This window comes from Candoia aspera, chromosome 2 (assembly GCF_035149785.1).
Source record: "Candoia aspera isolate rCanAsp1 chromosome 2, rCanAsp1.hap2, whole genome shotgun sequence".
Taxonomy (NCBI): domain Eukaryota; kingdom Metazoa; phylum Chordata; class Lepidosauria; order Squamata; family Boidae; genus Candoia; species Candoia aspera.
Window position 1 is genome coordinate 141,872,466 of NC_086154.1, and position 15,585 is coordinate 141,888,050.

A 15,585-nucleotide genomic window follows, 5' to 3' on the forward strand; every position below is an offset into this window, starting at 1 on the left:
ACTTCATGGACCAGCCCACACCAGAGCTTCCTGTCGGTCGTCAACACCCCCAGCTCCCCCAGGGAGGAGTCCGTCACCTCTAGAATATCATCCATCCACCTTGCCCTTGGTCGGCCCCTCTTCCTTTTGCCCTCCACTCTCCCTAGCATCAGCATCTTCTCCAGGGTGTCCTGTCTTCTCATTATGTGGCCAAAGTATTTCAGTTTTGCCTTTAATATCATTCCCTCAAGTGAGCAGTCTGGCTTTATTTCCTGGAGGATGGACTGGTTCGATCTTCTTGCAGTCTAAGGCACTCTCAGAATTTTCCTCCAACACCACAGTTCCAAAGCATCTATCTTCCTTCTCTCAGCCTTCCTTATGGTCCAGCTCTGGCAGCCATATGTTACTACGGGGAACACCATTGCTTTAACTACACGGACCTTGGTTGTCAGTGTGATGTCTCTGCTCTTAACTATTTTATCAAGATTTGTCATTGCTCTTCTCCCAAGGATTAAGCATCTTCTGATTTCCTGACTGCAGTCAGCATCTGAGACGGTGCAGTACAGTACAAAAAAACAACCCAACAAAAGTCAAAGACATAATCAACACATAATCAAGGCTATCAATAAAAACATACACCACACAGAATGAAGTGCACAAGAGAAAAGCCAGGTCTTCATGGCTCTGCAGAAGGCCAAAAGGGTCAGGACCACCTGAACTTTGGGGGGTGGGGAGGAGCTTGTTCCAAAGGCACAGCAACAGAGAAGGCATATGTCCCAGGCCCCATTAGACAGCATCCTTTCACAGGCAACCTAGAGTATGCCCAACCTGTGTGACCTTGTGGGACAGTAAGAGATAACTGGCAAGTGGTGATGCCAGAAATAACCCAGTCCTTTGCCATGTGGGGCTTTATAACTCATAATTAGTACCTTGAATTGCACCCAGAAACCTACTGGAACCCAGTGCAGCTTGCAAAGTTGTGATGTTACATGGGCATAGTGAAGCATGCCCATTAGTACCAACACTGCCACATTCTTAACCAGCTGCAGTTTCTGGATGATTTCAGAAGCAGTTCCATATAGAGCGCATGGCAGAAATCCAATCAGGAGGTGACTAAGACATGAGTGACCATGAGCAGGGTCTCCCAATCCAGAAATGGACACAATTGGCATACAAAAGAATGCTCTCCAGGCCATGGTTGCCACCCGCTTCTACAAGCAGGAGCTGTGAATCAAGGAGGATCCACAAATTGAACTGTATCGGAGGTGGGAGGCTAAAACCCACAGCCACTCAGCTTTCCTAGAGATAATTTGGATCCTGTTTTCCCCTAACCAGACCCACACAACTTCCAGACACAGGGACAGAACTGTGAAAGGATCGTTTGGTTGGCCAGGGGCAGAGATGTATAACTCAATATCATCAGCATATTGATGACACACGACCTCATGCCAACAGATTATACAGTAGACTCTCAATTAACCGGCACCCATGGGGATTGGTAGATGCTGGATAAATGCAGTTTCTGGTTGCTTGAGAGTTACTATTAAACCCTAATACCCACTAGATGGCAGCAGAGAGATACAGATTTTTTTTTGCTGGTTGCTTGAGAGTGCCTGGTTTTTTTTCTGGTTGCTTGAGACTGCCAGTTCAATTTTTCTGCTGGCTCCTTGAGAGTACTGGTTGCTTGAGTTCCGGTTAACTGAGAGTCTACTGTATCAGCCAGAAGCTTCATGCAGACGTTAAACAAAACTGGAGAGAAAATGGATCCCTGAGGAACCCCACAAAGCAAAGGTTTAGGGTTAGATCCCCCCCCCAACACACACCCCAACATAGAACGGAAGTGGCCCTGGAGAAAGAAGGAGAATCACCACAACATTGTATCTCTTATTCCCTATCTTCTAAGTGATTCAGAAGGATTTCATGGTCAATGGTATTGAAGGCCTTTGAGAGATCAAGGATGGGGAAAGTGCGACCCATGCAGTCTCAGAACTATGTCCCATCCTGAAATGGGTCCGGATAATCCATTTCCCCCAGGGTCCTTTGAAGCTGCAGCTCAACTACCTTCTCAATAACCTTTCCAAAAAAGTGAAGGTTGGAAACTGGACAGAAATTGAGGAAGGGCTAGACTACAACTTCTTTCAAATGTGCCAAAAGGCTTCTTGAGTGGAGACCATATTTGAGATATTAGGTTTGAAGGGGTTACATATATAAATGAGTAAAGGGATTAACCATGGTGGCACCTGATGTTATGTCTTAACAGTTTTGGAGTGCAATATGCTGATGAACCTGCAAGTTTTGACCAGCTAGAATAGCCAGTACCCCACGGTCAGGGGGTAGACCATTACCTTGCCCATTTCAGACTGCACACCAAGTTCCAACATGCATTTGCAAAAATGTATTAGGGGGGGCTGTTGAGTATCAGTCCCAAATTGGTGCGGGTAACTTCATGGTATTGGTACCATAGATTTATAATTCCATTTACAGAAGGGCTACTAAGTTCCATTTACAGAGGAGCTACAATACTCCAGATGTATGTACATATGTATCCATATGTAACAATTGTTGGAGATGGAGGTATGAAATGATTATGGCCATGCATTTCACTAAAACATAGGGGGCTGCTGCCAAACCAAAGGAGAGCACCTGAAATTGAAAACATTAATGTCTTAATGCAAACCAAAGGTTTGGCATTAGAGCAATACTTGTGTAAATGTTTGCAATGGCCACCACTGCAAGTCAATCTGATCTCTTTTTAAATGGCAGACTAGCACTTTGGATAGCATGATGTACAGATTTCTCAACCAAGGAAATCCCATCTCTCTTCAGCCCAGTGAAATATTGAAATACTAATAATAGATGTTCCCATTGCTTGAGGCTTGGAGAACCACACTTATGCCTCTTTTCCTTAGTTAAGTCAGGATTTCTCCAAAGAGAGGGGTGGTCAGTTTCATCCATCTGGATGGAAAAGTAGCCCCTTATGATTACAGACAGAACTCAGCAAACCACTATCACATTCTCACATGCAACCAGGTGAGTCTGTCATTGCTGTTTTGCTGTCATCTTAATCTGTTGTCTAGTGGTGAATGGGCAAAACTATGGCCAGGAATGTCAAGGACAACACAGTACAGTACCCAAAGCTACATGGCAGTTTTCAGCCTAAAACAATCTTTCTGTTCAAATTGAAAATCTATGTCTGGCTTCAGATTCAAGAAGACCGGAGGAACACAAGCAAATGCAGGGCTCCAGAGATTTCAGTGTAATTACCAATCAGTGTAATTACCACTTTCAGTCCTAAATCTACATCTGCATAGTCACTCATGATGCTTTGCTATGGAAAACTTCCACTGTTTGCCTCCTGTCTTCAACCAGATGGAGATAAAAAAGAGCCACCTTCTCCCACAGAAAAGGGCACTACCTAGGACACCTGATCATTCACCACATAAAGAATAAGATTCACTCAGAGAAGATCTTTCTTTCCAGTCCACACAATTTCCTGCCCTATTTATCCATGCCGCCACAGTAATTAATTTGACAGAGGGAGATGAAAGAGGAAGGCACAATAAAAGTCTTGAACATAATATGGATTTCATATTCTTTTGGAGCTGGGAAGCAGAGATTATGGTTTAGTCCTCAAATTAAGGACAGTCTTTAGCAACCCTGTAGACAGTGTGCATAACAGCAAAATGGTGAACTACCCCCTTTGAAGTAATAGTAATAGCTATGTATTTGACTGGTAGTCTTATGAGCTGTCTTGAGAAATCTGATATCCAACCAAAATTATTAGGGACAATTTGGAAAGTGGTTTGGAGATGGAGAGGTATTTGTTCAAACTGCCTAGCATTGTCTTATCCAAATTTAAAGTTTGGGCTTTTTTTCAAGGTAGTAGAGATGGTGGGAAACCATAAACCATGAAGAGGTATTTGTTCAAATTGCTTAGCACTGTCTTATCCAAATTTAAAGTTTGGGCCTTTTTTCAAGGTAGTAGAGATGGTGGGAAACCATAAATGGTGTCCTTTGGAGGCTGAACCTGAGGGAATGTATAGAGCAAAAACATCTGGCTCACATGGTCTAGTGCTCTACAGGAATCCCTAGTCTCCAGACAATAGGAATTCTCAGGACAAAGAAGGGACTATCTCATTCTCAGGATACAGAAGAGAAGCCTCAGTCACCATGAGGTGAAAACAGATGGGTAGTGTTGACTAAAGGACTGATAAAATGAGTACAGGATCATACCAAAACAATAAAACCAGTTAGGCTACTGTCTACTCCATAGGGACCTGCTCTGGGATTGAGACATACTCTTTTAGGAGTGAAGAGAACATGGAACAATACTGAGTGGTTGCCTTATATGGGCACAGTCCATTCCTGATCTCTCTCCTTCCAAAGGTGACTCTTTGACATGTAGTCCAGGCACAACAGTTGGGTCAGAGCCCTGATCTGGAGCCAATGCCACTGATGTCACAGTCCAGGACAAGGTCTTAGTTATAGGACTGATCTGCCTTATATAGCAAGGGGAGTTCCACAGTGTTCTGCATTACTTCTATGAGAAGTGGAAATAAAGATTGTAATATCCTCAACACTGGATGATAGTAATCCTCATTTCTTTTGCTCTAGCCTCTCCGGTACACCAGAAGTTCAAGGCAAAGAACAAACAATCGAGGTACAGTCTCAAGACTTTGGTACCAAAGACTAATTAGATGTCCTAATTATATGCCAAAAATAGGTCTATGTGCTGCAGGAACAAAAAGGTCTTGGCCGTTTCTGCCCTTTTGATCACACTGCAGAAGTAATACCTTCAAATAGGATAAACAGTTACAGCAAGTAGGTGTACTGAAGGTTTGACAATGAGGTTCAATAATATCCCTTCTCTAAACAAAATAAACAGAAAAAAATCAGAGGAAATTTACTGTAATAGTTCACACAGTATGAAGGCCTTCAGAGCCACCAACAGCAACTAATAAAGGAAAGAGTGAAAAAGGAGAAATAAAAAAATCAAAGCAAATATAAAGAAACAGGAAAGAATATTATTCAAAAGAAAGAAGAGGTAGTCGCAAACAGAGAGCAGAAAATTTCACTAAGAAGCTACTACTTCTACTTTGGTAGGCAAAAAAGAACAGAAGGGCCTGCCATGAGCCATTCGGCTCTGGAGGCCTCCAGCAAGGGCAGAGATTCCCATCAAATGGAAAGCACAGAATTACCTCTGTAATTTCATTTTGGAGTGCGTTACCATTTGAACAGCACGCAAACCAATGAAGAGTGTTGTGTGGCTATCCGCTTAGCAACAGGTACAATTACTGCTTAAATCAATTCAGCAATTTTCTTTAAAATGGCAAGAAAAATGCAACTGGGAGGGAGAGAACTTGCATATTCACATATTCTCTCTCCTTACCCCTACAGGTTAAATATATTCAGAGCTCATGGCTCATTGAGGTGGACAGTGACATTTCATGTCACTGAGTTCAACTTCCTGCTTCCTGCTAATCTGTACAGAACTGCAGATTAAAATATCCCAAACAGATGCATGTGTAAATGCTTAAGCATGTCCAGTGAAGGAGACCACCACCAGTCTGGGGAATTGGTTCTGCTGTCAATCTGCTCCTGTGGTCAGGAAACGCTCCTAACATAGATTTTGGAATCTGTCATCCTGTAGTCTAAATCCATTATTCCTCATCCTGCACTCTGGAGTAAGTGAGAATAAGTCCTGAGCTTCTTCCAGGTGACATCCATCAAGTTAGCTGAAAAGTACTTACTGTATCTCTACTGAGCGATCTTCTCTCTCAAGATTCAACATATGCAGCTCTTTCGATTCTTTCATAGGCCACACTTTCCTGATCCCTCATCCCTCAAAATAGTATGGGAGACTGACAACACTTCTAAGGCAGGATTTACTATATGGAGTTAGGAAAACATCCATTGTACTTTTTTCCAGTACTCCTAATTCAATTAATTATCTTCAGAATCATCCCATAACTGCAGTTCTCTGTTCCTCGTGATCATATCGATAGAGCCAAGTAGTTTTCTGGGAAATAATACAAAAGTGGTTTGCCTTCTTCTTGGAAGTTTTTTTTTCAAATTCCCAACCTGGCCTACAGCCCTGGGATTTCTTGGTTGTCTTCTATCCAAGCATTAGCAAAATCTGTGCTACCAGCTGCACAGTTTCTTTAAGCAATGTACACATCAATTAAAATATATTATATAAATATAAATGAGACAAAACCCAACATGGAATACCATGAAATATATAAGGAGCAGGAAAATATCACAATAAAATATCATGACATTCTAAAAGCAGTAATACATTTTTAAGAATGCCAAAGAAAACGTTAAAAATTCTTTATATGGCATAGAAACTAGCAATAGAGAAAAAGACCCCATTCTGGACAGGGCATTCCATAAATGGAATACTACCACTAAAAATGTCTTCTTTCTTTCAGCCACCTGCCTGGCCTCATTTGACAGAAGCACCTGACGAAGAATCTTTGATGAAGATCATAGGATACCGAGAGGGAGATATAGAATGAGATACTCTCAAGCCTTTAGCATTTTGTTGGCAAATATCAATACGCTAAGTTAGACCCCCTAACAAAATTGCACACAGTTTTACTTTTTTATTTGGTGGAGATGCAGAAGAGTCCCTTTTAAGTGTTTGGTGAATGCCCTAATGTGCTCAGCTTACAAGACTAGGCTGGTGGTGTACCAAGTATCCAGGAGGACATACTGGGAAGACTGACTCCCTGTTCCTCTACCCAAATCTCAATTAGGCATACCAGGCCAGCCCCCTCATCTGCAACTAAGTCATGATTCACAAAGTTTTAGTTTGGACTAAACTGGCATTCAGGATCAGTAATCAATAGAGCAGAAGGCAGCCAGGAACTGTGAGCTTGGGGAAAAAAACAAAGGAGGGAATCGATTTATTTTTCATCCAAAAGTACACGTAGTGATTCTCACCCCATTGCTGGATCCAACGCAATGCCTTTAGGATTGTAGAGTTCCAGGTCAAGCAGTGTCACACAGGTGACCCCATTCCTGTTGCAGACAAATATCCGGTCATCAATGTCATCCACAAAATAGAAGTTGCCAGTAAGCCAGTCAACAGCCATTTGCTCCACATCTAATGGAAGGATACAAAGAAAGACGAGATAAAAGAAGGATGAGATAAAACTTCTGTACAGGTTCAGAAATCCATCATTTTGGACATGATGCAACTTGAATCTATGCAATACGAATAGACATAGGAATAAAGGAGAGGTTATACTTTATCCAGCAAAAATTCAGATCCTGGATGGCTCTTTTGGTAACCAAATTTTTGCAATGCCTTGGTCCTTCATCAGATGTCTCAGAACTCTAAACCCCTTATGGACTTTTTGTGTAAAACAGAAAAAGATGACCTTGTGATCTATGGTTTTGATGATTAGACAGGAGAGATTATAGAAAGAAAAGAGTCATGATGTAACTTTACAGAAAGAGGCAAATTTACAATTGTACTTATAACTGCTGGAAGCCACTTCTTTATATCTTTTTTCTTTCTTTTCTATTTTTCTTCTACCTTTTCCTTTTTTTTCTTTTTCTTTTTGCATTTTAGCTTTCTCATTTCTTTCTTTCTTTTTCTTATTCTATTTTAGTTTGTATTAATTTTTACTCTTATTTCTAAAACTTGCAATGAAATTGTATTATAAAAAATGTTCCAAAACTCTTTGGAGAAGAATCCCCAACTACGTTTGGTCAGCTTACTTCTCAGGAAAGAAGTGCAGGCGCCAATAGGTTGAAAAAGAGATGGATATTAATGATACCATCGTTCAGAGACTCCCAAGTCAGCAGCATTCTAAAAACAAGGCTGAAAGTACTTCAGAGATAGGAGCAACTGTTCATCATTTCAGGCTGCTGGGATGGGGTAGGGGACATCAAGAGAGATCTGACAAATTAACAAGAGGCTTCGCCCTAACATACTAGTGTTAGGTATCCGGTGAGTATTCTTTGTGAGGGAGTGTTCTGAGGGCAGAGACCAGTCTTGAGTGGAGATTCTGTTTGAAAGTTCTAATTCTGAATCTTCCAGCTCAGGTAATTTGATCATAGACGTCTTCATCAAACCTCCCTTTTCCAAAAGCATGATGTGGGCATGGAGCACGTTTGTAAGCCACTTGGTCTGTCATGCTCTCTATATTTGAAAGATACTCAGAGTATTACTTTAATTAAGCGCAAAGTTTCTCCAAACAGAATTAGTATGGCCATATTTCGACAGTGTTTTAAGCCAGGCTTCCTCAGACTGGGGTTTCCAAGCTCGGTAAGGTGGCTCAGCACTGAAATTTGGCTCCCACATTCTCCTCTCCTTCTCTGGCATAGCTACAATGGAAGTTCAGAAGCTTCTGCCTCTTTTTCCCCCCATAACCACTGATGGTTTTTAATCAACCAAACTGGCAAGCTGTGGTTAGTATTTGGCTGATATATACCAGTTTCAAACTACATTGGGATTTTCCTTTTTATATAATCCTTAACATATAGAAATCTGTTGGGTGAAAACCTGGGGACTCCCTACTAAAAATATTTATCTGTTTCGCACTGAGACAGGAGTTCGAACAGCCAGCTGTATCAGAGGATTATAGTATGTGAAAGCCTATCCAACTGGACTGGCCTCAGGTTCCTGAGAGGAGGATGAGCACTAGGCAATTCAGTCACAAACTTTTACTCTCCTTTCAACCTGCCCTGTACTCCTGCTGCATCTTGGCCCCATAAAAAGGGCTCCCTTTTTAGATTTCTAGCTACTGAAGGAATCATCCCAAACAAACTTCCTTCCCCGCCCCCCATATCCCCAAGACCCTGTTTTGTGTTCTCCAGAATAAAACACCCTTGAAAAGCTTGTGTTCCCACTGAGATATTCTGAGGCCAAGTCTATTGTCCTTCTGTGGTGCTCTGTTCCTTTGAAACTGACTACTGCCCTCAATTAGGCTCCCTTGAAAACAGTTTAAAAAACAAAAAACAAAAAAACAACCTCTTTCTTTTTACAGGGCTTTCTTTTTGCTGCATTCCTGGCACCAGCTGGTTACTTTGCAGAATACTTTACTGGCAAGCCAAAGGGATGTTGCTAAAGTCTGATGGCGCGTAGGGCATGGTGGGGGAAATTCACGTTGAGGCTATCTATTTAAAATGAGTTGGATGCCTCTTCTTTCATTGGCTAATATTTCTATGTATTTTAAGGTTATTTCAGGGGGCCAGGAAAGAATTTATGCTTATAAGATGCCTCAGCAACCAGACAGGCAATTAATTTGGTAAAAATAATAAATCTGTAAGAATGCATATATCAGGCAAGATATTCCTACTTCTACCACCTACTGTAATGCCTACTGATGACCAATTGGGGGATTAAAATTCAGTAATTTAAAACACACAGGAAAAAAAGTGTTTTAGAATTAATATCAAATGAGTTCCTTTTTTTAAAGTTTCAATTACATTAAATGCCCTTTAAAAATAATGAAGCATGATTTTTTTATTTAAAAGCAATGCACACACATCAAAACCAACAGTTGTAAAACCTTTATAACCTTTCTATTACAGAGGAGCTTGAAAAAATATTAAATAACCTAGATTTTCATCACACACATAGATGCATGGTATTTACTGAATTTCTATCCCTGCCTTTTTAAGTAACTGTAGTACATTATATTCCTGTTTTCTGATTCTTACTGGAAAAATCATCTGATCTCTTATATAAAAGAATAGCCAATCAAGCTGTAGGAAAACATTTCAATGTCTCGAATAATTTCTATCTTCATATCTGACATACATTTCATCCAAACTGGAAACCATTCTTAGACTAAAACCTAAAACATGAATTGGTACTGCATTCAAAATATGGGTTTATCTCTGCACAGAATCTATATTTCAATTTGATGAGATCCCTAAATCAAAATACACTTTTAGTAACATAGACTGAACTTACTACAGTGTACAGTTCCATATAGTGATTTATATTATGCTGACCATGGCTTTTGATACTCATTTTCAGGTTAAGTTCAATACTGATTCTTAGTCCCTTAATGTGATGTAATATATATGTAATATTTAACTATTAATAACTAATTAATGATATTTGAGAAAGCTAACTTCCATGAAATTTTAAAATCCCTAGTTTATTTAGCTGTGTTCTATTTTTATGCTTTTTCATGTATTTAATATATTTTATTCAAAATATTCAATAAAAATCTATCACAATTGTTTTGATTCTACCTTTGTACTATGTCTAGTTATTGACACATGATCAATAGATCTACTATTACCATTATTACTACTTTCCTTTAAGGAAACAATGGCAGCATATATAGTTCTTTTTTACAGATTTTTTTTCCTTGCAACAAATTTGTAAGATGAGATCACTTAAGCTGTAAGATAGTGATGGCCAACATCTACCAGCGAACTGGTGGCTTAATGACTATTTGAAGTTTAGCTCTCCCAGTTCATGCCTGTTTTATAATTCCATCCCAGCTGGGGCTGCGGAAGGAAAGGTAATCATTCCATAATCTCATACCTATGGATAGAGCTGGTTTTCCCACAATGTTTGGATGGGGTTGAGGAGATTTACATTTAGAAAGGTAATCCAAAATATCACACATTTTCTTACTTGCTTTATGTGGGGGGAAACAGCAAGAAACTGCATCTCTGAAATTTGGCAGTGCAATCCAGACAGGATTTGTGGCCTAAAGAAATGGAATTGAGGGACATGTGCAGCCTGGAAATAGTCTAATCCTGTTCTAGAGCAAGAAACAGAATTTAGAATTCAGATTGTTGACTCTGTGGCTTTAGCCAACACATTCTTCAAATGTCCTTGTTAATAACTTCTAACTTCTCCAACCAATAGAACATGAGGCATATTAACCAGGACTTGTATGAGATACAGGTCAACACATCTGGAAGATACCAGATCGGCAAAAACTATATTGACTGTTAGCTCTGAAATGGGTTTAGAAACCAGATGGGGAATGATTCTAAATGGAATCAGGAGATGCAGTACAGCACACAAAAACTTCCTGTACATGCTTTGTAAAAGCATTAACGGATCATGTCTGCAATATGCAAGACAATCTCATGATCAATAAAGAAAGTCTATTTAGCAGTCCTCTAATAATTGGATACACACTTACTCCACAGTTAGATTTGCCTTTGTAACACCCAACTCAAATGGCCTGCTACACGAGGGATGCACAACCCATTATCCATGCATTGCTCACTATGCCTGCCTATGTTGCACGGCCCCATGAGATCTGTCAAAACCTCGTGATGGCATTTGAACCCATTAAAGGACCTGTTTCTGTGCTTCTTTCCCATCCCACCCAGGTTTCTGAGGAGCAGAGGAACTGGCCTATTTTGTGTAGTGATTCAGATCTAAAGGGGACACGGTATGTGTGGATGCCCCTCCTGGCACTTCCTTAAATCAACGTGTCTTTTCTTAGGATCTTAGGATCCGAAGCCCAGAAAAAGACATAGCTTCTTTAAAAAACTGTCAACAGGAGTGGCGTGCACACTCCATAACCTTTTCCTCTTGAATCCAGATTACTACACAGCCCTATTAGATATTACTATTCATTAGGTTTGTATCTCACCTTCCCTCCAGAACCTGAAGACCACAGATATCACACTGCCTCTTCCAATTTGTTTTTCATCAAAACAACAACACTGCAAGGTAGTTGGATGAAGAGAGAACAGCTGGCCCAAAGTCCGCCTAATGAGTTTTCATGAGTCACCCTTGTCCAATCTCTTTAGCACTATAACCACTCCAGCTTTCCCCAAGCTGGTAACCTCCAGCTGTAGCCAAGTTGGCCAAGAATTTGAATTAAATTAGAATTCCACCACAACTGGAGGGCACCAAAGTGGGAGAGGTCAAGATATTCCAAGTACCATGATCTTGGCTGTTTTTTTCACTCCATTTGATCATGAACTCTATTTTTCCCATTGCTTAAGGTAAAGGGTAAAGGTTTCCCTTGACGTAAAGTCCAGTCGAATCCGACTCTAGGGGGCGGTGCTCATCTCCGTTTCTAAGCCTTGGAGCCGGCGTTGTCATAGACACTTCCGGGTCATGTGGCCAGCATGACTCACGGAACGCCGTTACCTTCCCGCCGAAGCGGTACCTATTGATCTACTCACATTTGCATGTTTTCGAATGAGTAGGTTTTTGTTACCCATAATGATGCGTAACACACCCACCTTTCTATATAACAAAAGAAACAGTTGCATCAACCATTTTCCAATAGTTGTCATGAGTGCCGTTGAGCTGAAGCCATCAGCGCAATGGCACACATGACAATAGCAAGGAAACAGGAGAAGGGGCTCAAGATAAGTAGCCATCAACTCACAACGACTAACGGCCAACAAACAATAGCTAAACGGATCACGGAGCACACCCAAGCCATCAGCGCTAATACAACGGAGATCGCCCAGCTGACAGCAATCACCGGATGAATAGAAAACCCGATGATGGGCGATCCCGGAACGCCAGCGGGGCCTCGCAACCCCTCACCCACCGGCAGGGCAACGTATTGGACAAAGGGGGGTGACGTGACCGCGAGTGAGGTATTTAAACCCCGCACCGGCGCGCTCCTGTCACTCTCAGCTTTTTTCCCGACGCTGTACCTGCGCTGTGAATAAACCAGAGCCTGATCCACCGAACCAGTGTCTGAGCATTATTCAACGGGAGGCAGCGCATGACATAGTTGATTAAAATTGCAATATAGACTGATGGTGTACTGGGACAAGAATGTTGAAATGTGGTATTTTCTAGAAGGGTAGGCCATCTTAGCCTGTAACAGCGAAGGAGAAGGAGACTACCTGTTCTACACTGTATAAAGATGATCACATTATGGCATCAATGCTTGTTGGCTACAGCCCACTTCCACATAAAAGCACAAACATACTCACTTGGACTGTAGAACAAAACCCTTCACAGCACAAGGCTTTGTCCTATGAGGCAGAAGAGTATGACCAAGTCAATCCCCTTGCTAACCTCCAAGGATGTCTGTCTAGTAAGTGACTGTTCAGAGGACAAATTGACTCATTGCAAAATTTGCTTTTTATTAGAGCAAAGAACAACAATTTTCTCAACTTTGCTGGGAAAAAAAGTAATGTCATTGTTGTTCTTTAAAAACTGAAATTCCAAGCTTGTAAATTGCAAAATCCAAACTGCAAAGATCCTCAGTATTAAGAGAATTTTGGAAAAAAACAAAAATTTAAAAATACCAATTAGAGAGCTGTTTTTCTTTTTGGTGGAGAAGAGAATCACTGACCCCTCTTTGGAGATAGCCCAATGGCTTCAAGCTGTGTGAAAACAGACATATTCACTGGATTAAAGTTTCTGAAAAATATTCTTGCAATTCCAAAACTGCCTGCAGTTACATTAATAGAATTCATTAAAACTCTACAAGAAGAGATGGAGGATAGTCTTCTGGAAATATTACTGTAAATGGATGTAGAAGCTGAATTTTTTTAACCCAACCTACAGACCATTCCTTGACTTTCCTGAATGTAATGTTCATGGACTAGGCCTGACTCTCTTCCTTTAAAGCACCCTGATAAAAGGTCATATGGTTCTTTCTGTGAAATGTTCCAAGGCTGCCCTGTGTTCTTCCAGGGTTGGGTCCATTAGACAGGAGGTGTGTGTGTCTGTGTGTGTGTAAATAAAAATTCTCTTCTCACCCCTATGGGTGGTTTGTATGTTCTTCAATCTCAGGTCCTCTACCAGAGGCCTGGGACTCTGAGGGTTCTGGACAGTATCTTAGCTGTTCCTACCACTGCATTCTTCTGGACAGATAGCTCTGATGCTGCTCCTGGGATCTGTTGGAGCCACTCTCCCAGCTTGGGGGTCACAGCCCTGAGTGCCCCTGCCACCACTGGGGCCACTTTGGCCTTCATTTTCCACATCCTTTCTAGTTCCTCCTTCAGGCCCTGGTACTTTTCCAGCTTCTCATAGTCCTTCTTCCTGATGTTGCTGTCACTTGGCACTACTACTTGGCATCTATTACCACCGCTGTCTTCTGGTCCTTGTGTACTACCACAATGTCTGGTTGATTGGCCAGTACCTGCCTGTCCATTTGGATCTTAGTCTTGTTATTCTCCACAACCTTCTGTGGAATCTCCCATCTGGACTTGGGAGGGTCGAGCCCATATAACTGTGTAGATGTTCCTGTACACAATGCCAGCTACTTGGCTGCACCATTCAGCATATGCGTGTTTGTGTATGAATGTATATGTTTGTTGGAGCTGCCCAACTCCAGAACAACTCTTGCTTGAGCTGCAAAAAATAATAAATGCAGGGAATACATTTGTGAGTCTTAGATGAACACCACTGCTCATTTAACTATGAACTTAAGTTCAAGGCACGTTTGCCTCAGGAGGAGCAGCTTTGATCTAAAGCTGTTTTGAAAGCAGTAAGTATGGACATATTTGAAAAGAGTCCCGTTCGTCCATTCAGTTAAAATGCTTTGCTGGACTCGTGACCCCCATGGGACATTAACTCCATAGGCAGGCAGATACTAGGAGAGATCGAGGGCAATGTTCTCTGCCTCTCAGAGGGAAAAAGTAAGGAGGGTGTTTTTCCTTTAACATCTGGTCAATGCTTTAGCTGAGTCATCCCCTTTGGAAAGGCTCTGGTGCTGTGCTGTTAGCTCCAACCTCTCAGACCTCAAGAGCGACTCGGCACTTTTGGAATGGTTAAGCGGGCCAAAACTGTTTTCTTTTTTTTAAAAAAATAGTCCAAGCCTCCCAGTTCCTAATTCACTAATACATTTGACAAAGAAAGAGCACAAACAGCAGAAGGTTCATGAGTGAGAAAAAAATGGCCCTTTGCTTCTAAAGGAAAAAAAAAAATGAATCAGATTCTGGCTGCAAAGCGTCTTCTGAGTCAGAGTCACAAGACTGTTTTTGGGTGTTCCAAATGGGGACACAGGAAAAAAGAGAAGAAAAGAGAAAAGAAAAACAGGATAAAGCTTTGCTGTTTAAACCCTAAACTTTATCAATGATCATTTATTGTATTTGTCTATTATTTATTAGCACTTACAATTTTCAATGCCTGCTTCATTTTCATAAGAAATTAGTCTACAGAGGACTTTGAGATCGACATGTTTTTCTGTGTTTTCTTACTCTTTCCCCATTCTAGTGTCCTTAAGTTGGGCTATAAATCCTCCACCAGAGGTATCAGGTTGGAAAAGATTGCTTTAACTCTAGATCAGCAATCTATTCCCCAAGTCAAAGATATACATCAGATGGGCTTTCTTAATCTGCAATCTATGTATTATGTGAGTATTCATATATACCTTGCTACCAAATTAACATTTTTAAACTTACTGGGAAATTAGTTGTGTCTGTGTCTGTGTGAGAGAGAGACAGATAGACCAAGATAAGTCACAAGAACTAGTATGTAGGTGTCCAAAATCAGCTGACTTTTCCAGAGGTCAGTGAACTGTTGCAGAAAGCAACACTGGTTTGGGAAGCAGTAGCACTACTATTAGTTCAGCATTTTGCCCTTTTCAAAATCTGTGAAGCGGTTTTGTTCCAATTCTAATGTTTAAAAATATAAATAAAACAGTAACCAATTTATTACTCAGTTTGTATGTGATTTCATTTCCT

General features: G+C 40.9%; 1 protein-coding gene across 2 annotated transcripts in view; it reads right to left on the minus strand.

The window, feature by feature from the left end:
* Positions 1-15,585, minus strand: part of LRP1 (LDL receptor related protein 1) — a 320,650-nt gene that overhangs the window by 143,741 nt on the left and 161,324 nt on the right. For both annotated transcript variants that reach the window (XM_063293930.1, XM_063293929.1), the window contains exon 8: positions 6,928-7,090. In XM_063293930.1, coding sequence (XP_063150000.1) covers positions 6,928-7,090 — 163 coding nt within the window. The remainder of the gene's footprint in view (positions 1-6,927; positions 7,091-15,585) is intronic.